This window comes from Wyeomyia smithii, chromosome 2, assembly GCF_029784165.1.
Source record: "Wyeomyia smithii strain HCP4-BCI-WySm-NY-G18 chromosome 2, ASM2978416v1, whole genome shotgun sequence".
In the NCBI taxonomy this organism is placed as follows: Eukaryota; Metazoa; Arthropoda; class Insecta; order Diptera; family Culicidae; genus Wyeomyia; species Wyeomyia smithii.
In genome coordinates this window covers 220510309-220538295 of record NC_073695.1, presented here as the reverse complement: position 1 = coordinate 220538295, position 27987 = coordinate 220510309, and the positions used below count along the sequence as shown (strand labels likewise).

Genomic DNA, 27987 nt, shown 5'->3' with positions numbered 1-27987 from the left:
TTAGTAAGATTTTTGCTTAAAAAAGTGACACCCAAAACCGTGACATTGGTACCAAATGGGTTAATGAAATAATAATGAAGGACCAATAGATGCCGATAGAACGAGGCTGATTTATCAATTAACGCTTCACGATTGGTTGTGGTCGACGAGTGTCAGACGTTGAAATAGATGCCACGTTTTGAGCCTCCTCTGTGTAATTATTCGAAAGTGTTCATCAGATAATTCCATAGAAATTCTAACTGGAAGTGAGAAAATAGTCATTACCTCTGGGCCCCAGCGTCATTGATTTGTGCTGTGTCCACAATACTTTTGCTATTAACGAGCGGTTCAATGCTGTTCCTAAATAGGGTGCACAAGTCAGAGTCACAGACGATGCTCTCGTGTGGTTAATATGATTGCATGATACCATGCAAATAACTGATTGGTGTATGTTCTGAACCTCGCATTGCTTATTCAACTGTCGGAGTAAAGTTTTCTTCCCGCGGACGGTTTCTACTCTGTACACTAGCAGTTTTCCGCTGCTGTAAACAACCGTTTCGACACGTTTCGATAAAAGCAGCTGGTCAATCATATCTTCCGGAGGAGCAGACGTATTCATAAACACTTTACATTTTACTGCTTTGCTAACGAGTGAAAATTGCACTCAACCCCGCAATCATGCTGTTTCCCATTAGAGAATAATTACCGACTGGGTGATCGGTCCTCGCGAGTCAGACCGGACTTGCGCTGGCTGATGATGGTCGATCAGCTATATGGCCAATCATCGTCGTATGCTTTACGGCCCTAACTAGAGGGTCGTGTAGTAGTTATATGTACAAGTTGTGATCCTAGAACTGATATGACAGTTACAGCATGGCTGCCGAGCAAGCTCTAGATGCATGAACATGACCGAATCAGCTAAATGAGACAACTATGAGCATCTGCATATGGGTGCTACTCAAGAGGCTTTTTTCTCACTTTTTAATGGAACATTTAATTCGATCTTTAAAAAGCTATAAACACTATCGATCTATAATTATTTAATTTGATTACAGGCACTTACTGCAAACTGTTGGCACAATTTGTGAAAATTACGCCTAATCGGTCTAAGGGTCTGTAGCCGATAGTCCGTATTGGGGAGGCGACTGGTCACTAAATAGCGGCTAATTGTCAGCAAGTTTCAGGGTTCAAGTCCCTCTTACGTTGCCGGTACCAAAGTAGTGAGGTGGTCATACCAGCTCTGCAGCTACGGCAGCAGTGAGACAAACGATTGTGCGGGATAAATCATGCGATAAAAGCATGATCTAAGCTGCATTTTTTTTGCTCACCACTGCACTATTTCAGTTCGGTCTGGTGCCGTCTAAACGTCGATACTTGTGCCGTACATAGCACATGACAAATGAAATGAGAAGAATTTTGATTGGGTTGCGATTGTTATGGGCAAACGGTTTTGCTGCATTCGACGGTGGCTAATAAGGTTAAATAAATGAGCATTCATTGGATTGTACGTGACTGCTGTTGGCGGGATAAAAAGTGGTTGTGGCACAGGTAAGATGAGCGGCTGGTATTAATCATGTGTAAGCAAAATATTGTCGAGATATTTTACTGTGATTTATTGAAGATAAATAAGGGTTTCGTGATTACTGGGCCTTCGCCGTAATCAGCGAAAATGAGTCTAGACTTTCGAGTATGTTTTTTTTTTTATCAAGTCATCTCTTATTGAGTAAACAATCTGGGCGTGAGATAAAAAAATATACAGTGCCAGATCTACTGCTGAAGCCAATTTAACGCGTACAGTATGAAAACTACGATCAATAAGGTATGACATGCACAAAAATTTGTGAAGTACCGTTAACAGCATTTCGTAATCTAATCTTCTTAAGAAATTGAATTGAGCGGCTTAGGTAATCTTTCCTTATCTCATCATGATTGATAATTTAGTTGTAGTGCTGAAAGGCTAATTATTTTTCGAAAAGTAAAAAATATTTTAAAGACATTTTCGATGTGTGTGTTTATGAATTGTGCAGTAAATTTTGTGACTTGTTGGAAAAACGTTTTTCAAACCTGCCTGTTAGTGTTGTCGTAAATAAGAAAACTCGCACATATCCATTGCAACAGCGAAAAGCAACCGGCATAATTTAACAAACCAAACATTTCGCTCCTTTCTGGCGCAAATTACATAAACTATGTCACTCATTAGGCAGCCGAAATTATCTGTAGCCCGCAGAATGCCGGCAAACAACAGACCTGCAGCATACCAATTATGTTTGATAGTGGGAGCTATTCCGGTTTCCAACAACCTAAATCCAATTTATCAAAATTCGAAAAATAGGCGCATCTGCTTACGGAAAGTAGCGCTCTGCCGTGCACACAGTACCGCGCCGTGCTCAAAACATAATTTAATTGCCATGATGAGAACGTAACCGTGCGTACGAATGAGTACACAAGTTCCCTTGATCCCAAATCATGAACGCTGCTGCGGTGGCTCTGCGAGCTGGAATGCGTACAGCGACCGACCACATTTAGGACGAATCGCACCATCGTTATCAACCGGCTATTACAATCACCCACAAATGTTACTCCAGCTCCATATGGAAACTGACCTGCGCCCCAACGTAAGAACAGTAAATTATGATTATACTATTATATTGGACATTGTTCGTAAAGATCGAATTAAAAGATTCAATCCTGGCACTAGAACACTATTGTACTTGCTTGAGCTGGGAAGCTCATCATGAAATATTCATACAGGAGATGGTACTGTCAATCGTTGGTACAAAAATGAAACTCGAGCATCGTGTAACCGATGAATTGAGTGAGCTCAGCTGATCCTCGGGGGTTCTGGCTAAAATCCGATGGGGCGAGTTCACTGTGATAGTACATTTTACGTTACTGAAGAAGTAATGAATTTTAATGTTTCTTCTTAATGATAAAATAATCATAATTTTTTGTTATTTAGAGTAATTGTAATGATAAGTTAGATTTACTAAATTAAAAAAAGAGGTTGATTCCGCTTTGGAAGATTCATTCAAGACTCAAGATTCACTCTTTTGGGGAAAATTTATAAACCTACACGCAAAACTTTTCCTTATTACTTTAGAAGCAATAGCGCAAAATTGCCTTTTGGGTAACAAACCTATTACTTTAAAGGCAATAAAATTCTTCCCCAGTCAAGTAACAACACATACTGCCATATATTTAGCACGTGTTACGGGAGTACGACTATCTAATAATGGTCGTTTCAACCACATGCAAAATTTTTTCTGTCGAAAACTGCTCCCTTTCCATCTCAAGCAAAAAAAAATCACACACCGTCGCATATGTTGCACATGTTACAAGTTTCTTCAATCTCCAATTCATCCGGTGTGCGTGTATTAGTTCGCATACGGAGTAGAGAAAAAATATGGCAAGAGCTGCCAAGCAGCATTTTCTCCGTCATAGAGTATGCAAACGTTGATGATTTCAAAGACTTGAAATGCGTCTTGAAATGACATCACGATCTGTAAACTGCGTTAGAGAAAAACAAAAACATTCGCTTTCCTGCAAGATATCTAAAACACATACTCATTGGTTCATGGAAACTCATTTACACCTGTTTGAAAATACAATACTCGTGCCTAACCAGACAATCGCGAATATTCGGCAACTCTGGTCAGACTGTATTACATATTTCCATTTCAAGTAAACACTGGGGGACGAAACGAAAGTGTTTCTAATTAGACATTTGAGGTTGACGGTTGAGATTCTGATTATGTGTGGATGAAGGGGACAAAAATGAACCTGATCGTTGCATCAATACAAATGCAGCGAGTGAAGTCTTGCTAATACATGCATTGTGGTGCTTGGGTGTATGTTCTCCTGCAGAAACACATACAAGCGTGTGGTCGTCATAATTTTTATTACTCTTTGTTTGTTACTCTTTGTGTATAATGCGCAGTCATAAGACACAATAAGTAATAAAAAATTGCCCTAAAGTAATAAAATGTTCCCCGTTTGCGTTGGGTGTATGTATAGAAAAGTTTAAACTATATCAAACCCCCTTGGGAAGCTGTCAAAGTTTCTTAAGACTTTGAACTGAACTTTTTTCTTAAGACTTTGAACTGAAAGCTTATTCCAGTAACTAAAAATATACAACTAATATACAAAAAATGGACAAAAAACTCCAAACCTCACTGAGTAGTTTGAAAGTATTCACAATTCTGATATAAATTTTGTGAGTTTCGTGAGTCGAAGACGTAACCACCCGAATAGACTAAAATTTCTACAGAGGAACTTTTACCTAAAAAAGTATTTGAAGCTAGGGTGAGAACTCCGAAATGGCTTCTAGTCATCGAACAACAAGTTTGCTTTCTTCGATTAGTAAACTGTTTGGATAGATTTTTTTGTCAGAACACGGGTGCTTCAATCATGAGTCTAATTCTGTACAACATATTTACATCAGATCTTCCTGATTTACCTCCAGGATGCAAAAGTCATCTCTCTTTGATGACATAAGCCTTTCCATAAAAAAAATCTTTGAAACTTTGGAAGAAAATGACTTCTGATTGCAGAAAAGCTTATCGGGATAATTCGGCTAAGCGGTCTTGCAGCTTTGGAACGAATCATTCGATTTCGTCCAACTTTTATAGACACTGTGTACTTACAAATTCTTAATTTATTCCTGTGGCTTTTCAAAGCATATAACTGTATGTTTGGTAAAGTTTGGTAGTACATTGGACTCGATTATATATAGTCTCCGATTTTTTTTAATCGATAATCGAATTTTATATATAATGGAATCAGAGAAAAAAAAATGTTTTATATTCATTTGTCATAAATGATTTGTTGTTTTCGAATAAATAAGAAGAATTTTATTTTTGATTCATCCTCCTAAGAGTCAGCAAACACATTTCTTACAAAAAAAAAAAAAAATACATATGGGTCATTCCATACGAAGTGACCACGAAAAAGCACAAACTTGGACACGACCATCACAGATTTTGCTCAAAGTTGGGAGAATTATTCATCTACTGTCACTTTGGAAAAATCCCAATTTTGGTGTCGAATGGAATACTCTGTGGGACCCGCCTGTTTATTGCAAAGTCACGCATTCATTGTTCAAAATCTCTTTTTTCTTTTTCTTACAATTTATAGACGTAAGATGTCTTAAAAATATTGATAGATGATTTTTGTAGGAAATAAACCAAGGAATCCAGGAAAAATATTAGTTTTGACCGGAAGTGTTGCCAGATAAATTATTTTTGTGTTTGAAAACTAAATTTACATTTTTCGGCAAATGCAGCCATTTTTATTTCAAATTTGATAATTTCATCGTGTTCCTTGGAAAATTTCACATAAGAAACAACTATCATCCCGAGGTAATATGAGCCAATCTCGAGATATAACATTTTTAAGAAAAAAGTTGTAAACCTCGTAATTAAATTTTTTTCACAATTTATAGACGTAAGACACCCGGAAAATAGTGATAGAAGAATTTTGAAGAAAATAAACCAAGCAATCCAGAAAAAATATTATTTTTGACCGGAAGTGTTGCCAGATAGATTATTTTTGTATTTTAAAACTAAATTTGCATTTTTGGCAAATGCAGCTAAGTTTATTTTTAATTTGATGGTTTCATCGTATTTCTTGGAAAATTTTATGTAAGTAACACTTATCACCCCGTGGTAATATAAGCCAATCTCGAAATATAGCAGCAAGAGGAGGTTCAAGGGTAGGCTGTCCCAAAAAAAAATCGATGTTGAAAAAGTAAAGGTGCTCAGCCCTAAATTGAAAGATAATGTAATTTATAGCATTTTTGTAGAACATTTCGACTTTCTAAAAGGTCGTTTTCAGGTTGCCCAAACGTGATTTATGAAAAAATGACTTTTTCAAGCTACAAAACCACTGTTTTGCACTTCTTTCAAATCTGTTCGATTCCTAAATTTTTCCATATATTTTTTTATTTTTGTGGGTTTTTTTTTATATTTTGCATGATTTGGTTCAGCATCGCATTCAATTATTTGACTCACAGAGCCCACTGAACATCACAAAAAGTGAATTTTCCTTATAATTTTCAGATAAAAGCCTTCAAAACACATATAAATTTTTTTTTTGATCAAGAACTAAAATTTTTACTGCAAAGCGGAATTCAAGAGGAAAATTTACATGAAAAAAGATCCTTGATATCTTATCGGGGGGCTGAGATATCGGCGTTTTTACATGTGATGGAAAACTATGCATTTTGTCAAAAATGCCACTAAAGCTCAATATCTCCATTGCACAGTGTTTTATTTTGCCGTTTGTGCTTATAATTTCCTAAATAGTGATTCAAATGTTGATTATAGCCATGAGGTATGTTCGGAGAAGTTTCAGGATATTCAAAAATGAATCTTTTAATGTGAAAAGAAAGGTGATCAATCCACCAATAAGTGAGATAAAAAATTTACTTTTTGATCAGAATAAGATAGACGCAAGGTGTCTTCGACAAAGTTTTAGGTTATTTTAAAACAAGAAACTTTACCGAAGACATCATGTTTCTATTTCATACATATTACGAGCAACATTGAGTTTTCTATTAGAAAAATCATAATTTTTGTTCTAACTTTTGTCACAGATTTTTCCAAATTTTGAAACCTTCTACTAAGTTATCAGCCATCCAAAAATGCATTTGTTTTCTGAACATTGTTATTTTTCATCTCCCCAAATAAAACAGTTATTTAACATATTTGTTAAAATGCATAGTTTTCCATCACATACAAAAATGCCCATATCTCAGCTCCCCGATAAGATATCAAGTATCTTTTTTCATGTATATTTTCGTGATAAATTCCGCTTTGCAATGAAAATTTTAGTTCTTGCTCAAAAAATTTTTTTTATTTGCGTTTTGTAGGGTTTTATCTAAGAATCATTAGAAAAATTAATTTTTTTGTGATGTTTAATGGGCTCTGGGAGTCAAAAACTGAATACAATGCTGAACCAAACCAGGCAAAATTTTCAAAAACAACCCCACAAAAATAAAAAAATGTACAAAAAAATGTAGGAATCGAACAGAATTAAAAAAGTGCAAAAAAGTGGGTTTGTAGCTTGAAAAAGTCATTTTTTCATAAATCACGTTTGGGCAACCTGAAAACAATTTTTTAGAAGGTCGAAATGTTCTACAAAAATGCTATAAATAACATTATCTTTCAATTTAGGGCTGAGCACCTTGACTTTTTCAACATCGATTTTTTTTGGGACACCCTATAATCAAGGGTCAATCGCTTCAGATTTGCTGATAATTTTCCGTTAAGCTCAATTGATGTAATTTTCTTCTGTAAAACTTTGCTCAAGTCCGTTGAATCACCGCTGATGTTTTATTTCTGGAATTCTTTTTATTTACCGACTCTTGCTATATTTCAATAGAAACTGGTGTCCAAGTCATTTAGTTTGTGGAAAATAAAACATAGTGTTAGGCAGGCATAAAGACGAGGGAAAATTTGCTATATTTGGTATGGACTTTTTTGGGCAAAATATTTCTTCGGGTCAATATATATACTGTACTATTACACTATAATAAAAATTTGCTCAAAACTCTGTTTACTTGAACGGTAGCAAAGCCTCTTCGCTCATTTTTTATTTAATAAATTTGATATGCCATCCCGATCAGAAGAGCGTAGCTGAAAATTTATAAAATTCTATCGACAGGAGATACAATTTTGTATTTTCCCTTATGCTTTTGATAACTAAATAGAATCTGAATGAGTTATAATAACAAATCCTGAAATGAAGTTATTCTGAAACAAGTCTAACGATTTTTTCGTCTCTATCAAATCTTGTTGTTTCTAACAACGGTTGTTATTATACTGTTCTATATCTATACCCAGGGCTGTCATTCGCACACTCATTGCGCTCAGGGTGTTAATTTTACGTCAAGGCACAACGAGAACGGTACCTACACATTTTAATAACCAACAGGCACAAAGAGAAAGAGCAAAAACGAAATGACTATGAAAGATATCACCAAGTGAGAAATATTTCAAGAGAGGGAGAACGGAACAACACTTTGTGCTGTTTTTTGTGACACATTGCGTGAGAACAAAGAGCTTCAGTTCGAGCAGTTTGCGTTGCGTTGCGGGTAGAAAAAATAGCAGAGAAAAGGAACCAAGAAAGAACCATATACATGTTTGTGAATTCATTTAAACACGATTCTCAATGGTGTGGACGTGTTTCTTAGGACATGTTACGCACGTCTAGACATGTTTCTGTCCCGGTCTTCATATACAATCGCTACATGCATTCACTACTGATACCGTTCATTAGGGTTGTAATGACTTGTATGAAAAAAAAAATTGTCCTTCGTCGCATTTAGAAGTTCGTTCAGTCGAAAAGTAAAACTTTAACTGATCGATCTTTACATTGTTTGTTTTTGGATAACACCAGATCTCGATGTTTCATGCATTTTTAAGACATTTGGCATCAGAATTTTTTGATATTCAGAAATTTATGAACTTCCTGTGGATTTTTTGCATTGGTCACAAAATAATCCCTTCATGCTCCCGAAGTCAGATTAGGCTGAAATTTAGTATGGGAATTTTTTTCGGAGGCGAAACTGTTGAGCCCTACTTCTAAACGGATTTCGAAAAGTCGATTTCTATTGCCAACCTGCTGTTCATGTTCGAGACATATCGCGGCTATCTCCAGGAAGAAACCATTTTTAGTTTTGAATCAAAACCCATTGAGCAGCACCGAAAATTAGCTCCTAAATTATGTCAGTAGGAGTCAAATAAAGTGCAAAAACAAAAAATTATGCTATAATCGTTCGTTTGTCAAATCTGATAATCATTGCCCCAAGCAACACACAAAGAAAGACACAATGTGTGATGTCGCACATTTCGGCAAATGCACAAAGTGTACTCAGTGGCATTTTATCGGTGCGAAAAAAATACAAAAGAGCGAATGGGGAGAAGAGAACACAAACGAAATATCGGGAGTGGCACGCACGGTTTGATGGCAAATGTGTTGTGTACAAATTTGTGTGGTTCTGTCTGCACTGAGGTGAATTCCAGCCCTGTCTATACCTATAAAAATGCAGTCCGTTCTGTCTGTCTGTCTGATCCATATAAGCTCGGAAACTACAGAACCGATCGACGTGAAATTTTGTATGTAGGCGTTTTTGGGGCCGAGAAAGGTTCCTATGATGGTTCGAAACCCCTTCCTTCTCTGGAAGGGAGGGGTCCCATACAAATGAAACACGCATTCCTGCACAACTCAGAAACTAATCAAGCAAATGGAACCGAATTTGGCATGTGGATGTTTATAGGAATAACAAATATGTCCACATTAGTTTGACACCTCTCCCAATTCTTGAAGGGACGGGTGCCATACAAATGAAACACAAATTTCTGCACATCTCAAGTACTAACCAACTAAATAGAACCAAATTTGGCAGGTTAATGTTTTAAGGGGTGAAAAATATGTCCATAATGGTTCGACACCCCTCCCTCTTCTATAAGGAAGGGGTCCCATACAAATGAAACATACATTTCTGCACAACTCACGAACTAATCAAGCAAATGGAACCAAATTTGGCATGTGAATGTTTTCAGGGGTTTAAATTATGTCCTTAATGGTTCGATACCCCTCTTTCTTCTGGAAGGGAGGGTTTACACACAAGTGAAACACAAATTTCTGCACATCTCAAAAACATTTACAACATCTTGGCACTGTTGGACAACGATCAGAGCATCGAAAAAAAGCCCGATTCCGGACGGCCAACGACCCTGAGCGACAAGAAGCTTCAAAGGACGCTGAAGAGGAAGACCGAGGGAAAAGTGGCTAAATCACTGCGTGCACTTGGCCGGTACCTGGAGAACATGGACATACATGTCAGGAAGCGACAGTCCCATCCACTGGAGCTGCAGGCAATGACGCAGCGACAGCGGTAGAATAAGATGGTCAATTCGATTTTCCCGGCGAATCGCGACGTGGCAGTGGTGATGGACGACAAGAGCTATCTCCTTCTGGATGGCAACGACTGGCAGGGTACTCCGTATTTCACTTCTTTCACAAAGGAAATGAGCTCCGAGGTGAAATTTATTTCACACACCAAATTACCCAAGAAGGTGCTGCTGTGGCTGACAATCAGCGAGAAGGGGATGTAAAAGCCGCTCTTATTTCGCTCCGGGCTGGCCGTGAACGGGGAAATTTATAGTACGAAGTGCGTGCCAGAAGTTGCGTCGTTCATCAAGAAATACCATAAGGGCGAAGACACGGTGTCCTGCCAGATTTGGCGTCGGCCCACTACTCGAAGTGATCGTTGGAGGAGATGGAGCGGCTGAATATCGATGTGGTGCCAAAGTCGGCGAGCCCGCCCAACATCCCCCAGCTGCGTCCCATCGAGAATTTCAGGGCAAACTCGAAGCGCAAGATCTATTCTAACAATTTTGTCGCGAAAACGGACAAGACAGAAATTCTACTAGAATAGACTAGACAGAAATTCAAAGCTTTGCTCAAATAATATCTTGATTCACTAACAATTTCTTAGACCGTTTCAACATAGACGTGTTACTTGACTGCACAATTCCTCGTACTTCTCAGGTGACCCGTATTGTTTGTCCGAATGACAATCCAAGATTGTTGCTAATTGAAATGGACAGAATGCTCCCCTGGAGGACGTACAAGTTCTGCGTGATGCGTGCGTGGTGCGTATATACAAAATTAGTTGTTTTTGGCCAACGGAAACGCACTTCAATCTTGTTACGGAATCGTCCAGGCATGACTACGCACTGTTTGTATATGCAATGAATACTCAATGAGTGCTACTGAAGCATCACTATCAGTACGCAATAACAACCGCAAAGTTAGGTAGCCAATTGGATTGTGCGACAAGGCAATGACAATATAGTTTTCTTCCGTCCAATATATTACCTAATGATCATTAACCCTGTTTATTACCTTAAAATGTATCGATATCTGCAATGAAAATATTTTTTGTCAGTCTCGAACATTACACTTTTTACCGTTGTTGAAAAAAGTTCAGTTTTCCAGTGCAATAAAATCATCTCATTCGGTTTACGAATCTAAGGATATTTTTTCGCTCGAAGCTGACGAGGAAAGGCTCGTACCGTATGTTTGATCCTGGCAAACAGATTGATTAACACGGTACGGGGACCGTGTAGACATTCACTAAATGACACGATTTCATGTAGCGCAATGAGCACGGCGTGAAAGAGTCGAGAGCACACAAGTCCTGCGAGTCATTGGGTCTTGACAGCAGTAATCGGCTGCACGATCAGTGGTACATACGCATGGTCATAAAAAAGTATACCTGTAGTCAAATAATGAATACGTAATAATTATCGTTAAATGTTTGATTAATATCAATTAAATGCATATTAACCGTAATCATTAAATTTATGTACACATACTGCGGCTTTTTTCGCCGTTAACCAAAAAACACGACTCACCACCAACTGTTCGATGCAGAGACGACAGTTGAAACAAGCGGTTTTACATGCGACCCGCATAGCCAGAGCGCTTCGGTCAGATATCAAAACTGCGCGGCTTGAATGTCACTATTCGGTATGCATGTCGAACACAGTTACGTATTAAATATTGGCAGTGAAAAATGCATATGTGCAAATGAGCCTCACTCGCTTGAAGGGAGGTCAATGCGAACCCATTGGATTGAGTTTATTATAGTGTGTACACTGAACTGCCAGCACGGTAGTGTATTGCACATGTTGTATCCCACCGGTATGCGCTGGTGGTGGAGCAACGATTGGTGCCATCCGCACCCTAATCGAAAGCTGCATAATTCCAGCCGTGACTAGTGTATGAGTACGACACAGCCTCCCAGGTGGAAACAATTAGTGAATGTGAAATTCTTTATTGAATTTATGATTTTCAATGCAAGTTTACTGGAGATAAGTGTAACTTGTTCATTCAACGCTCCAGTGACCAGAATTCGTGTTGAAGATTATTATGTGGAATTATATTTTACCTGATTTTAAATTATGAGCTCAAACAAAAAAAAATGTCTTTGGTTCATACAGTGAGCCTTTGTTCATAAAATGTAATCATTTGTAATTAACGGTTTTGCCGCAGCTTCGTGACAAGATGTGCAATAAGACATCAAAACGAATCTCCAACAGCATTTATTATCATGTGTTATCTATATATTTATTCAGTCGAACACGAAGCTCAGAAAACCGAAATTTTGTGGCAACGTACACAAACGCGCTGTATACAGAGGCATTATCATTATAATTTGTTCTCTTTTGGATGTAGTTTTCAGCGGTTGAGACGCAGATACGAATGCTTAGCAAAATTACGGCGATTTTTACCGTAAGTCTCGAGTAAGTATTCATAAAAACTGCCTGAAAAATTACTGGCAATACTAGGTTTACAGTCTATGGCATCGAAAGTACCCATTGCGATTTAAGGCCTTTTTATTCGCTCAGCAATGGAACTGCATTCAAAACAATGAAAATTGATGAGCTTTCTGACCTTGCCATTCATAATATAATTGCACAGCTTCTTAGAACGCTGTCAACCTGGTTTATTCTACAGACTGGTCCGAATTGCTCAGTTGAATGTTATCAGGTCAGTTGCAATTCTGAATTATTTTATAACTAAAAGAGGTTAAATTCCGTAATCGTTATCCAACTCCGTAAAGGTAAAATTCCGAATCTATTCTTCTAAAAAAATATGTGTTTTTATTACTCTTACTCTTCTAAACTTACATTATTAACAGTTACATAATGCAGGAATTCCCTGAATTTCTGATTGTGAGCACCTCAATGAATTCTAGAATTTTCCGTTTCTAAAGGAATATCCACGTAGATTTATCCATCAACATCATCACCTCTCGCATTCTCGTACAAGCTGGTATCTTAAACAATGAGTCTCAAACGTGTTTAAAGTTCTTTTGAATTTTATTATAACACATTTTATCACATTTAATTGTCGCACATTTTATTACATTCAATTGTCGCTAAAAGTAGATAGCCCAAATGAGTACCTTGATAAACCCTAAAAGTGACTTGTTGAGAAAAAAACATTTTACAACAGAACGATTCCGTCGGATGTGGTTGCAGTCATTCTGAATGCTCCAGTTTTATTTTTGTGGATCGAAAAATTCCATTAATCTAAGAACTTTCTTTCATCCAGAGACGAACTGAATTAGTGCTGTAGGCAATAAATCTTCAATCGAAATTTTGACGAAGGACTATATCTTGCATCACCGTACCGGAGTACGGTTGTATAGGTCTAGGTAGTAATCTCCAATTGCTATTTGGTGTACTGGGCTGTATAGCGCGAACATTAAAAGAGTTTCAATCTGTTGAACTATATGCTACCAGGCCAAAAAAAACTCTCATATCGTTCACAATGCTACATAAAGATTTATACATGTTGCATTCGTGAAGTCAAATCTTTCCGGATTTCTGCACTGTAATAATTCGTTCTCTTCAACACGGTTACCGTTTTCATATACGTACAAAATCACTTTTTTATGAATGAGACTTTAATTTTCATCTTTGATTCGATTAAGTTTGGTCCTCCTTCTGTGATTCAAATCTAAAAAGCTAGTTCGAATTTTTGCGCATTTACAGTTTGGCATGAAAACGCTATACCGAAAGTTGAAGATTTTGCTCTGAAAGTGATTATTTAAATTAAGGTTTGTAATGTAGATCAGTCACATTTACTAGTAAATCAAGTTTTTACTAGTTAACCAAAATTCCTCCAATAGACTCGGCTCCTGGCCGCGCTTCGGGAATCCCGTGGGTATCCAATGGTTGCCAGGTCTTGTTCCACTTAGCCTATCCACCTTGCTCGCTGCGCTCCTCTTCGTGGTGTACCAAACGAATTTCCAGCGAACGCCAGTTTGGCAATGTAGTTGTCCGACATTCGTGCAACATGATGTCCTGCCCAGCGTATCCGTCTGGTATTGACCACCTTCGAGATACTGGGTTCGCCAGCGAGCCACACGGCGTCCTGCACGCCGCCGAAGATGGTTCTAAGTACCCATCGTTCGAAAACTCCCAGTGCTCACAAGTTCTCCTTGAGCAGTGTCAACGTCTCGTGCCCGTAGAGAACAACCGGTCTTATAACCACGAGAAAATAATGTTCTAGGAAATTTGCATTCGGTTTGCGATGATATCATCATACTTGCCACGAACAATAATCACAATATCATCAGCGAATCCAACTATTTCAAAGCCTTCTTCCATCATTTTTTTGAGAAGATCATCAACTATTAATGACCACAGTAGATATCTCACACCTCCTTGCGGGCACCCTTTTATAGCTTTTACACTTATATTAGAGCTTGCTGATATTTCTTTTTTTGATAACATCTCGTTTATCCAATGAATAATGCAATTGTCAAAACCACGTTTCTCCATTAGTGCTGGGACTTTTAACCGGATATATTCGTGTTCCGGCTATCCGAAGCTCGGATCACGGATGTGTAAACGAATATTATTCGGATGTCCGGATATCCGGATACAGATAATCGAATAGTCGGATATCCGGATATGCTATATCCGGTTTTTTTTCTGTCTTTTAGGCCGGATATCCGACTATCCGAAATCCGGCTATTCTGTCGGATAATATCCGGATATCCGGTTGATCCGGATTTTGGATATTTGTCGGATATCCGAGGGCTGACCTGACGGGCCACTCGTCGTGGGCTCGACTCTCGGCTCGGGAGGAGCTGTGGGATCGTGGTGCTGGCCCCGCAATTGTCATGTACACTTGACGGTTGGTAGCGGAATCTGTTTGTGGTGAACGGATGGTCGTGTTCCGAGTCGAAATGCGGCACCAAGGCTTTGCTTTTTTCGATTTTCCTAAGTTTGCATATAACTTAAAGCCGCGATCTAGATTCTCATGACTTAAAAAAAGTGTCATGTGTTTTAGAGCAAGCGAAAGTTCACTAACCATTTTGATATACTTGGAGCAAAACTCTTCATACAGCAGACATGTAGAGTCTAAATGAATGTAAAAATGTGGATGTTATTTTTTTTAAAAGTAATTTGTTTAAAACAGCACTTCTTTTGATCATTTTTGGTTATAATTAATCGATCAAACTTTGTTTGTATCTTAGGCGGTTTTTTTGCTGTTTACTAATCCATATTTTTTCCAGAGAGCGAGTAATGGCGCTATAACCATAAGCCAAAAATGCTAGGACTAGAGTTAGTACTCAAGTTCCAACCGTAACAGTTGAAGCGAGTATAGGCGCTATATCTTTGGTTTTGAAACCCGAACATAAGGAGGAAATACCTATGTTCCATCCCAGGAGGTTGGTCAACAAAGGTGTGTACTTTCTTAGCTTTGGCACTCCCAACGAATTATATGACTTCTTACATACGGAACGGTTGGTACGGATTGTCCCCGTTCTTAGATTACATTGTATTATATTGCGCTACACAGTAGGCCTGGCCGTTGACAAGAAAAATGTATGGAAATCATTTTTTTTTAAATGGTGGATATCATTTTCCAGGATCCTTTCAAGTACTGGCTGTGTTAGTGTAGACTAGACTAGACTAGACTAGACGGCACTTTTGGAAGATTAACCGCATTGCGAAGATCTGGTCCGTTATTGGCCGGTTTTCTACCAAGCCAGCCTGATAACTTCGCACGAATCTGTTTACTAGTGGCGACAGAGTGACTCGGGAAAACATGTTGTAGGCGACATTCAGGATTGTGATCGCGCGGTTGTTCTCACAGTCGAGTTTGTCACCTTTCTTGAAGAAAGGGTATGCCACCCCACCCCCTCCGGCAGCCGTTCGATATCTCAGACCTTAACAATCAGTTGATGCAGACACTCGGCTTACGTATCCTGGCCCATCTTGATGAGCTCCGCTCCGACATCATTTTTGCCGGCCGATTTGTTGTTTCTCAGCCGCTTGATGGCATCCTTATCTTTGCCTATCGTTGTGAGTGGCACGTCTCGGTCTTCTGTTGCATCGACGGTGTCATTTCCATTGCCGTCTTGGTCGGATCAAGTGATTTTCGGAGCTATTTCATGTAATTCCAAAGATTCTACGAAGTTCTGCGGACGAAATCTTCGCATACGTGTTCATCCGTGGAAATGAAATAAATCGGATATACGGAAAATTCCGGAGATCTGATAAGCCTGCTTAGTCCTCCTGATGTACGCCGTTCAAGTGTTCATAGAAGTGCTGCTTCCATCTTTCGGTAACCTCACGTATCTGTACGATCAGTAGTGATCCGAATCGATATTGGCGGCTCGGTAGGTTCTGACGATGATGTTCGAGATTTGATGACTTAGAGGTGTACTGATGTGGGGGGTTGTGCTGAAAAACGGTACTACGCACTTCGAACGTTTTGTTGGTCAGCTGGTGCTGACCGGTTGTTGGTCACCGGTTTAAACTCCTTTTCCTGGCTGACCTGAACGTTGTAATCTCCGATGATGATCTTGATAACATGTTTTGGGCAGCGGTCGTATTTGCGCTCCAGCTGCGCGTAGAATGTATCCTTCTCTGTATGCCTGAAGGGCACTGGGAGTCCCGTGATTATCCGTAGGTCACTACGATTTAGGCTAAGTAGCTTTCTGGCGGTTCTAGGGTACGGATAGATAAACTGTTCAGCTTGTCCACAACCCTGTGCCTGTTGCCATTGGGATACTATTTCTAGCCTTTCCCAAGTTAGTAGTTCGCTTTTGATAGTGGAAATGGACGTACCCAGAAACGGCTTGGGGCCAATAAACCGCTGAGCTGATCCCTATCTTGCTAGGTAGTCAGCGTGTTCATTATCCTCGACTCCGCAGTGTCCGGGCACCCAAAACAGAAAAACTGAATTCTGTCGGGAAAGTTCACGTAGAGTTTCAATGCATTCCCAAACAAGTTTGGAAGCGCATTTGACGGACTTAAGTGTTAGTAGTGCTGCTTGACTGTCCGAGAATATACCGATTTTCGCATGTCTGTAGTTGCGTTGCAGACATATTTTTGCGCAGATATATATGGCATATTCCTCTACTTGAAAAACGGTGGGCCATTTTCCCAGGGAAAACGTTTCCCTGATACCGGGTCCGTATATACCAGATCCCGTTAGGGATCCCATTTTCGAGCCATCCGTATAAAAACTGACGATGTCAGGTGGAAGATAAGGCTCTCCATTGTTCCACATAGAGCGGTTTGTTTCAATCACTCTATATGGAATATCCATGTTGGTTCTAACGTCCATCCAGTCGGAGACTGTGGTTAATAGCGGAGTTAGTTTGAACTCCCTAAGTATGCGAAGGTGGTTGATTTGGTCCCCTTCAAGTATAGTTTTCCTCCTTTGCAACCTTAGAGCGCCAAGCTCTGCTTCCTTTTTCACATGAAGATGTAGAGGTAGTAGGCAAAGCATAGCTTCCATGGCTGCAGTTGGAGTTGTTCGCATAGCGCTGGTAACCGAAAGACATGCAAGTCTTTGAACTTTTTTGAGTTTGGCTTGCGCAGTCACTTCGTTCACCTCAGGCCACCACACTAAGGCAGCATAGGTGATTCTTGGTCGGGCAATGGTCTTGTAAGACCAGAGTCCCAAGTCTGGTTTCAGTCCCCAGGTTTTACCGAACAGAGTTATGCAGGCCCAGATCGCTGAGATCGCTTTCTTAGCGGCATGATCCAGTTTCTTGTCCAGAATAATTCCGAGATATTTGACTTCATTGCTGAAACCCAGTCTAACTCCATTCAGTATTGGAGGAGTGATGGAGATCTTCCTTCGTCTGCCGAATGGAATTAGGACTGTTTTTAAGGGGTTTATGTTTAGACCCTCCTGTGAACACCATGACATGGTGGTATTCGGAGCCGTTTGCATTCGGCTCGACAGAGTTGCGTCATCTTTACCTCTGTCGATGAGGACGATGTAATCGGCGTAACCAATGACCTCGTAACCAAGCTGTGAAAGCTTGTTGAGAAGTGCGTCGACAACTAGTGACCATTAGGGAACATACTTAAATGACGTAGCATTTTTTTCATGATTTTTAAGCCCCCCCCATCCCCCTCGTAGCATTTGGTCACAAAACCTAAACCCCCCCTGGAAAAAAAGTAGCATTCGAATAACCCCCCCCCCCTTACCGAGGTTTTTTTTACGCGGATTTTTTTATGAACGCGGTTTTCTACGCGGATTTTTAAATAAACGCGGTTTTTTTACGAGATACCGCGCTAATTCAAAAACTTTTGCACGAATTTTCGAATTGACGGAACCAGAAACGTTTAAGTATTTATCTATTATAGACTCGTGACTTCATCTTCTGCTTCGAAGGGCTTGTGTTTTGGTACAAGGAGTAAAGGTGTTTAAACAACTAAGTATGATCCATGTCTGCAGAAAACACAGAAACTATTCCGGAAATGAAACGAGTATCTTGTAATTGAATGAAACGAGTATCTTGTATTAAAAGCCACAAAAAAGCAACGATTGTTGTATTCAAAACTGATTGTGTGTTTGGAAATCCAAGTGATTGTTTATGTAGCAGAGCTTTTAGAAGATTTCAGAATGCCACAGATAAAAACATTTCGACAGATCTCGCTGCAATACTTTGTGCAATGTTTTAATGTATTTTTAGAATACATTTTTCCTGCAAAAAAATCAGTCTTTAAAAAAGATGCTACGTCGATTTTACTACAACCCCCCTCCCCCCTTGTCACAGCTTGTCACAAAATGACGATATCCCCCCTCCCCCCATAAATGCTACGTCATTTAAGTATGGTCCCTAACAAGGGCGAGAGAACTCCTCCTTGCGGGCATCCCTTGATCATTGACATTGTTACAGACGAATCTCCCAAGGATGCTGTGATCACTCTGCTAGAGAGCATTGCGTGTATCCAACTCCTTGAAGTGTGGTCGATTCCCTTATTGGAGAGAGCCGTATTAATTGATGCAAAGGACGTGTTATCGAAGGCCCCTTCAATATCAAGAAAGGCACAAAGCGCCGTCTCCTGATAACTCAGGGACGTTTCAATCAACGTCACTAAGCTGTGAAGAGCAGTTTCTGTTGACTTGCCGCTTTGATAGGCATGTTGATTCCTATCCAGCGGGGAGTCTTTAAGAAACTCATCACGGATATATTTATCCATTATTTTCTCCATCAACTTGAGAAGTGATGAAGTCAGACTTATGGGTCTGAAAGTTTTAGGCAGGGTTTTGTCTTTTCTTCCAACTTTGGGGATTAACACTACCTTCACCTTCAGTCAGTTATCCGGAATATGGCCCAGGATAAAGCTGGCTCTGAAGAGGTTGATGAGTTCGGACATGATAACTGCGGCCGATTTTTGTTGAACGATGGGTAGTATGCCGTCTGGACCTGGAGACTTCATAGGGTCGAATGAGCTTAGAGCCCAACCTATTGAAGCTTCCGCGAACAGTCGACGGGCCAGCAGAATGGACTCCCGAGACGCCATATGTCTCGAATTGTCCTGCCGCGACCCATCACTATTCAGTTCTTCGGTCTCTGTCGATCCAGGAAAGTGGGTGTTCATAAGAATCTCCAGCGTTTCCTTGGTAGTGACAGTGAATGAATCTTTATAATCATCAGTACTTACGAGGTGAGGGCTGTGCACATTAATGTTGTTGACATTAAGGAACCGGTTTTTAAACCTCAACTGTATATCTGAGAAGTGATTGGTACACCAATCATCCGCTTCTGCATCTCATACTCAGCAAGTACTACTTAAATAACATGGATTGTCTAAAGGCCCGAATATACACACGACGCGACAACGCCTTCCTTACAAAAATTATCAGTACTTTCTTGAAACCTTCCAATGTGCCTTTAGCATCTATCACCTTCCACTCGTTTACACGAAAGGCGCAATCGCGCTGGCTTAAGCTCCGCCATGTGCACACCTTTTTTGTCGTCATGACTTCAAATTTATGTTTATTTATGTTTATTGGTGGAAAAAATAAAACAACATAGTTCTTGGTCAAAACTTGAGTCATCGGTAGACGGAAAATGAAAACACGGCGTTGCCAACGCCTTTGCCAATAGAAAGCGACACAAGGAAAAAAAATGCGTCGCGCAGAAGGCACGTGCGTCTACACGGAAGGCAGTCAAGTCAAGTCTGCTCAGAAGGCGTCCCAATGAAAGGCGCGATAACGCCTTCTTATTTGAATGGAGAAGGCGTCATTACGCCGTGTGTGTATGCGGGCCTTAAATCTCAACAAGCAACCAATCTTCCCCAGCACAGCCGACTAAAGTATATAACCGATCTGACTTTGTAAACGATTTGCTGTTGTTGTGTTTGTTTTACTTGCACTAGTACACCACGCCTACCGGAAATTTAACTCTCAGTAGTCACGTATAAATGCTCAAGTTTGCAGAAATTTAGTTTACATTGTATGACCCATTACTGCACCGAAAGGACGGCTGACTCTTCCTGGAAACTAGCTTGACCCTCAGCCGGCGGAGAAACAGCTGATTTTCACATGGTCGCAGATGGACCAACCAGTGGACTGCACGGAATTGCTGAACATATCCGGACATGTTAGTTATTTTGTCCGGATCTATTCCGATGCGTTTGAATTCTGCCATTGCTAATAGCTTTGCCTGTGAGTATGCCGGTAGCGTGTGTTGATGACCATTATGTCTTGTTTAGTGATGGGAAATATCGAGCAAAATCGTTAGCGATAACATCGATAGTTTCGAGGCTTTTATCGATAAATTATCGATAATTTGGTGGTGCGAGGTTGCAAAAAGAAGGATAATGTTTGTTCACTTGTGAATTTTACCGAAGTCTATTCAGCCAGTAGATAATTGGGAACAATAATTGGCTGTTTTGGGTAACTGCTATATGATATTTAGCAAGTGCAAGAAATAATTCGCATATGTTGTGCCACCTGAACTGCCGCCTTCGACTTATCGATAATTATCGTTAGCGCTAAAATTTAGCGATATTATCGACGTGAAGAAGATATTAACGATAAATAACGATAACTTTCCCATCACTAGTCTTGTTTGCTTGCATGTGTAGGGTGTGCGGAGAGCAACAAGCGAACTAGAATCATCTTGTTTCAATGGTGAATGGCAATCAAAGATGTTATTTAACCAAACAAACTTGTCACTATTGAAAGAAATACCAACGCATTTTAAAATGCTCTAAATCATGATTAAAGAAGTTATATTTTTCTGTCAAAACCATGACAGTGATAACAACTACGCAAAAAGCGTATAATTGAGTTCTTGCTTTTCTTTTTTAAGTTATTGAAATTATTATAATTTTTCAAAATAAATGATGTTGTACACTGGGCTAGAGATAAACTAGCATGAGTTTTATCTTTTTGCCTTTCTCCTAGAAAGGTATAGCAATCACTGGAAAAACCGAAGGTATAAAAGTGGTCCCAATGGCCGAATGTCATGTACCACTCGACTTCTTTCGACGAACTGAGCATTTTCTGTATGTATGTATGTATGTGTGTATGTGTGTATGTGTGTGTGTGTGTGTATGTGCAACTTTTTTTTCTCACTCACTTTTCTCAGAGATGGCTGGACCGATTTTCATAAAGTTAATTGCAAATGAAGGGTCTAGTTGCGCCATAGGTTGCTATTGAATTTCATTGTAATCGGATTTTTAGTTTAGAGGTTATGTATCAAAATGTAAAAATCACGAAACATCAATATATCAGAAACCGCACAAACGACTTCAATGAAACTGGTTTCAAATGATCGGGCTGTCCCCAGAACTCTTGACTTTTGAATTTCGTTATGATTGAACATATGGTTCAAAAGTTATGTAAAGAAAAGTTATCCTGAGGTTGTTTAAACTCACTCATTTTTCTCAGTGATGGCTGAACCGATTTTCATAAAATTAGTGTCAAATGAAAGGTCTAGTTGCCCCATAGGTTGCTATTGAATTTCATTGCAATCGGATTGTTACTGTATCCGTTGTTCATAAAAATTTGAAATCACATAATGAAAGTAAACATATTGACTTTCTCTTAACGATCACTGGCTAATTAAAAGGTAGTAAAATGATTGAAATGGCCGAATGTCATATACTACTCAACTCAGTTCTACGAATCGAGCATTTTCTGTATATGTGCATGTATAGGTGTATATGTTTGTGTGTGGGTGTGTGTGGGTGTGTACGTGTGTATGTGCACCTTTCTTTCGCACTCACTTTTCTCAGAGATGGTCTGACCGATTCTTTCTATCTTGGTGTCAAATGAAGGGTCTATTTGCCGCTTAGGTTGCTATTGAATTTCATTGTAATCAAACTTTTAGTTTTGGCGCCGCGTCAGAATGTGAAAAACGCTCTTATATCTCAGAAACTATGAACATAGTTGAATTCAAATAAATGGGCTTTCAAACCCTTAAACAATGAATTTCATAATGTTTAAACATGTGGTTTGAAAGTTATAGAGAGAAACGAAACCCGCAGACTGTTTAAAACTATAGCTACGATCAAAATACCCAAGCAGCAAAATTTGTTTCGATTATGAACTCTGTGCATCACAGCAACAAATTCTTATGCGAAATTAAGTTGCAGTTACATTTCAGTTTCTTATACAATGACAAAAAAGCGCAGGAGGTGGAGCCAATTGCAACATTTTCGTTGTTTCAACACAAGTTTCAAGAATGAAACCGCAATGTGTATGAATTAATGCATGGAATTTGATAACAACATGGTAAATGCTGCATGGTAAAATTTCAGCTACGAAGATGCATCGTAGCAGCAACTAGGGCGCAATAGAAACTTCATGGTGTTGTGGTAAGATTGTAAAATGGAAAATGGTCAAAATGGAAAGAGATTGTCTGTATAGCGATTTATCTTTGATTATTTCTGGAAATTTGAGGATTCAACTCCAGTTATCAATTTCTTTTCACTTTTCTCGTTTGTACTATTTACGTCATTTGCTGTAGAACACTTGCAAGTTCATGGCTCAGTTTTAAATATTGCTTCCCTTATCATACTAATGGGTATTACCAGTTTTAATTTTGCTTCTTCAATTCATCAGTACCTCAGCGTGATAATAAAATTCAAAGCGATTTATCACATTTCGTTTTAGAGACCCACCCTTTTTGGACGACTTCTAGTCCAAGTACCCAAAAGTAACGTAGTAAATAACCTCATCTCAAAAACAAATATAAGGCAAACGATCGAGCAAAAGTTTCTGTTACATGGCTTCAGAACATGACAGCAACTTTTAGAAGTATTTTTGTGTGTTTGTTTTTTGTATCTCGCAAGCATCACGTTGGTAACCTATATGCTCCACCCACTAGATCTATTCAGTAAAGGTTAGGTTTTCAAATGCCGTTTACACGTTTCAACAACAAATCCAACCTCGCGAATTACGTTGTTGGTGTGAAGATTTTTGAAGCAGCGATGCAACTTTAGTTGTTGCTTGTTTCTTCACAATTTCATCGTAGCAACAAAAAATGTTTCTTAAAACCTCGGAATTTCATTAGGGCAACAAATGATCACAATTTATTATTTTGTTATGCTTCAATTGTTGCTTGGGTATGTGGCCTCAACATCATTTGAATTGAATATTGTACTATTTCAATGTTTGCGGCCTTGCTCGGGATTGAAGTTAAAATTAAAAGTCATTTCTATCATTTCACTTTGGCGTCGTACACAAATTACGTAACGCTAAAAATTTAGATTTCAGACACCCTCTCCCCCCCCCCCCCTATGTAACGATAGGTAACGTTTGACATGACTCCCTCCCCTAAAATTATGTAACGCTGATCAGCCTGACCCCCCTCCAGAATTTTCAATTTTGAGAAAACATCACAGTTACGTAACTGTCTCTACTACCCCCCTCCCCCTACGTAACAATAAGTAACGCTGACTCAACCCCCCCCCCCTCTTCATGCGTTACGTAATTTATGTACGACGCCTTTTTGTCTTTCTCATAGAAAGGTATAGCAATCACTGCAAAAACTAAAGGTATAAAAGTGCTCAGAAGGGCCGAATCTCGTAAACCACTCGACTCAGTTCGACGAGCTGAGCATTTTCTGCATATGTGTGTGTAACGCTCTCCCAATCTCACTCGATTTTCTCAGAGATGGCTGAATCGATTTCAATGAAATCAATTGCAAATGAGATGTCTAGTTGCCCTATAAGACCCTATTGAATTTTATTGTAATCTGATTTGAGATAAATCGCGCCAAATGACCGATGGTCGAATATCGACCATTTTTGATTTGAATGAAACTTTGCACACGTATTTGGCTTAGCAAACTGAGCATTTTTCACAGATGGAGAGATTTTTTACACCCATGAGTTACATTCTAAAAGGGCGTATGCTTTTTGGCATAGGTTTTATTCGGAGCATTGTAGCCCAGAAACCGTCGGTTGTATAGAAAAACTGTCTGAGAATGAGTTGTAGGGAATTAAAAATGCACCATAAAAAAATATACAATGTACAAAGAAAAAAATTAAAAATAAACATTGAATTTCAATTTAAAAAAAAAAAGAGTTGAATTTTTTTTTTATTTTTTTTTTTTTTACAGAAACTTGACGTTAATACGCAACTTTAAAAAAAAAAAAGTTCCATCCTGGAGAGATGAAAAGTGTTTTTTTATGGTAGAATAATTTTTTAATAAAAATTCTAATTTAAACATTTTTCAAAATATTTGTATTCTGATGATTTTAAAAGATGCAGAAAGTCATTTTGAATCAAAAAGCTCTTGGTAGTAAACATTCTAAAGGCATTGGTTTTCGAGTTATTTCTAATTTAAGCTCGAAAAATTATAATTATTTAGGAAAATACACGCTTTTCTTAATTTGTCCATGGTTCTCCAGCAAAAACCATACGTTCATTGGAATGCTTGATCAAAAATATACAATTCATTCTTTGACAACGAAACGATTGGATAAATAACTCAAGCGCTAAACATTAGCCTACCTACACGTTCCCCCTTGCCGAATGTTTTATAAAAAAAAAAGTTTGTCGTGCAACACTACCTACTTGTTTACTAATAATAACTGTTTGTAAAATACGCAACCAATAACTACTGGGTTACCTATAATATCTGTTTTCGTATATAAATACGATTGCACTACTCCAGATGTGTTAGTAACAGTTTGCATTTTGTGAAGATGAATAAAGTGAAAATGGAATACACCGAGCCCAAATGCTGTAAACCCTTTCCTGATCATCGGTGCTTATCAAGCTTACGCGAATTAAACGAAAACGTTATTGCAAAATTAAAAATATTGAACAGTCAAGCTCATCTCAATACGTCTTTATCAATTTGTGATTCGTGTAGCTATTAGAATGATAGTCAAGCAACCATTCATCCCTTCGTTGTTTTCTATTTAGAATCTGAAACACTTAAGAATATCAGCTTCATCATAATATCGGAAGTACTCCATCATGATACTGTTGCGGTTCAGGTGTTCATTGCCAAATTAATAAGTTTTTTTAAAACAACAATAGAGTTGAAAAAAGCGAGCTGCCTCACAATATAAAAATAGGAAAAACTTTGCAAGTCTTTGAAAGTTCAGAACAAAATATAACGTCGATGCAGAGTGGCATTTTTTGCGACTTCTCATGGTAAAGGCCCATGCGATGCAATTGGTGGCATAATAAAACGAATGGCAGGAAATGCAAGTTTAGCTAAAGAACATGAACATCCCATTACAAGCGCAAAAGAGTTCTATGATTGGTCTAATCAGAAAAGTAATAAAAATTATCAAAAATGTCATTTAGTTGGGTATCATATGAAGAATATGAACAAGGAGTAACAGAATGGAGCAATATTTCCAAACAATCTATGTTAATAGCTGCCACACAAAAGTATTACTCTTTTGTTCCGATTTCAGAAAATAAGATACAAACGAAGCCGTTTTCAAAAGATGACGAATCATTTACTTATGATGTATATAAAATATAAGGTGAAACTAGTTCTGTAAAGTATCTATGTCATAAAAAATGTTCCTAAGATAATAAAACTCGAAAATAAATATTTGATTCTTATATATATTTATATCACTTAGAACATTTAATTTTTTTCTTGAGAACCGTTCGCCCAATCGTTTTGTTGTCAAAGAATGAATTGTATATTTTTGATCAAGCATTCCAATGAACGTAAGGTTTTTGCTGGAGAACCATGGACAAATTAAGAAAAACGTGTATTTTCCTAAATAATTATAATTTTTCGAGCTTAAATTAGAAATAACTCGAAAACCAATGCCTTTAGAATGTTTACTACCAAGAGCTTTTTGATTCAAAATGACTTTCTGCATCTTTTAAAATCATTAAAATACAAATATTTTGAAAAATGCTTAAATTAGAATTTTTATAAAAAAATTATTCTACCATAAAAAAGTACTTTTCATTTCTCCATCCTGGACTTTTTTTTAAAAGTTGCGTATTAACGTCAAGTTTCTTTAAAAAAAAAGTAAAAAAAAATTCAACTCTTTTTTTTTACATGAAATTTAATGTTTATTTTTAATTTTTTTTGGTCAAAAAAAATTTTTTTGTACAGTGTTATTATTTTTATGGTGCATTTTCAATTGCCTACAACTCATTCTCAGACAGTTTTTCTATACAACCAACGGTTTCTGGGCTACAATGCTTCGAATAAAACCTATGCCAAAAGGCATACACCCTTTTAGAATGTCTCCACCTGTGAAAAATGCTCAGTTTGCTAAGCCAAATAGGTGTGCAAAGTTTCATTCAAATCAAAAATGGTCGATTGAATTTTCGCGTATTTCCAGGCGATTTGAAATGATTTTGCTCATTTCTAGTTTAGAGGTTATGAACTTGTTTGTTTGTCGACTGTATCGGTTAATTTTGTAGATTTATCGGCTTAATCAGTCCGTGTATAGAAGCAAAAACGATTTTTTGTTTCTTAATCTGACAGTTTCGGTGACTTTATTTCACCATTTTCAAGGAGTCTAAAAATATACAATACGTGTAGTTTTCCTTTTTCTGTAACTGTTTTGAGTTTTTTTTTGTATGTGTTTGTACTTACAGAAAAGATTATCGTTTTATTGTTGAGTGTGTTGGTGTCCAACATAGGTTGTCTGGTGTGTATTGCAAATGGCGTCTTAATTTGGCTATGTGTAAAAATAGATTTCCTTAAATTCAAATTCGACTGTTTTTTAACAAACTGTACTCACTGCATATGTCTCTATTTTTGTGTGCACTATACTGTATAACAGTTATCACTTTTTTCTAGCACTGCATTTTCTAGCACTTTGTAATTTCGAGCGGTATTAATCAGAGCAATAGGTTTTGTGTCTTTTCCAGTAGTCTACTATTTCTTGACAGTTTGTTGTGAGTGTGTTGGAGAGCTACGCTAAAACTGTAGGTTGTGGTTGCATATTGGTTGTCGTGTTTATCGGTTTTGTTGTGATTGATATTTCTTATTGTGTGTATAATACCAGCATATACAGTGTTGAGTCCCTCAGTGTCTGTGCGTTTGTTGATACTTTTTTCTGTGTTAGCAATATGGCATTCTTCTATAAACGGTAGAGCGTGTGGTTTATCGTTAGAGGTTATGTATCAAAATGTAAAAATCATGAAACATCAATATCCCAGAAACTACACAACCGATTTGAACAAAATTGGTTCCAAATGAACGGGCTACCTGAAAACCCTCAACTTTTGAATTTTATGAAGATTGGACATATGGTTCAGAAGTTACAGAAAGAAACGTGTTCTGGAGACTGTTTAATCTCACTCATGTTTCTCAGAGATGGCTGGACCGATTTTCATAAAATCAGTGTCATATGGAAAGTCTTGTTGTCCCATAAGACCCCAATGATTTTTTTTTTGCGAACGGATTATTACTTTTCCTGTTATGTTTGAAAATGTGAAATCCAGCTATGAAAAGAAACATATTCTGATGACTACTTGAGCTCACTCACTTTTCTCAGAGATGGTTGAACCGATTTCCACAGAATTATTATCAAATGAAAGGTCTAGCTGCCTCATAACACCCTATTGAATTTTGCTGTAATCGGAATGTAACTTCGTCTGTAATGTATCGAAATGTGAAAATCACTAAACTTCATTATCTTAGAAACTACACAACAGATTTGAACAATATTGATATCGAATGAACGGGATTGTTAAGGGTTAACTGATGAA

At 38.2% G+C, this 27987-nt stretch overlaps 2 protein-coding genes across 10 annotated transcripts in view; both read right to left on the bottom strand.

The window, feature by feature from the left end:
* Positions 1-20473, bottom strand: part of LOC129720424 (uncharacterized) — a 55061-nt gene extending 34588 nt beyond the window's left edge. Inside the window, exons 1-4 of the mRNA XM_055671905.1 lie at positions 20388-20473; positions 16278-16450; positions 15774-15930; positions 13797-13954 (exon numbers count right to left, since the gene is read on the bottom strand). Coding sequence (XP_055527880.1) covers positions 13797-13954; positions 15774-15930; positions 16278-16450; positions 20388-20473 — 574 coding nt within the window. The remainder of the gene's footprint in view (positions 1-13796; positions 13955-15773; positions 15931-16277; positions 16451-20387) is intronic.
* LOC129725124 (bcl-2-related ovarian killer protein-like) overlaps positions 1-27987 on the bottom strand; it is a 94504-nt gene that overhangs the window by 46506 nt on the left and 20011 nt on the right. The window lies entirely within an intron of this gene.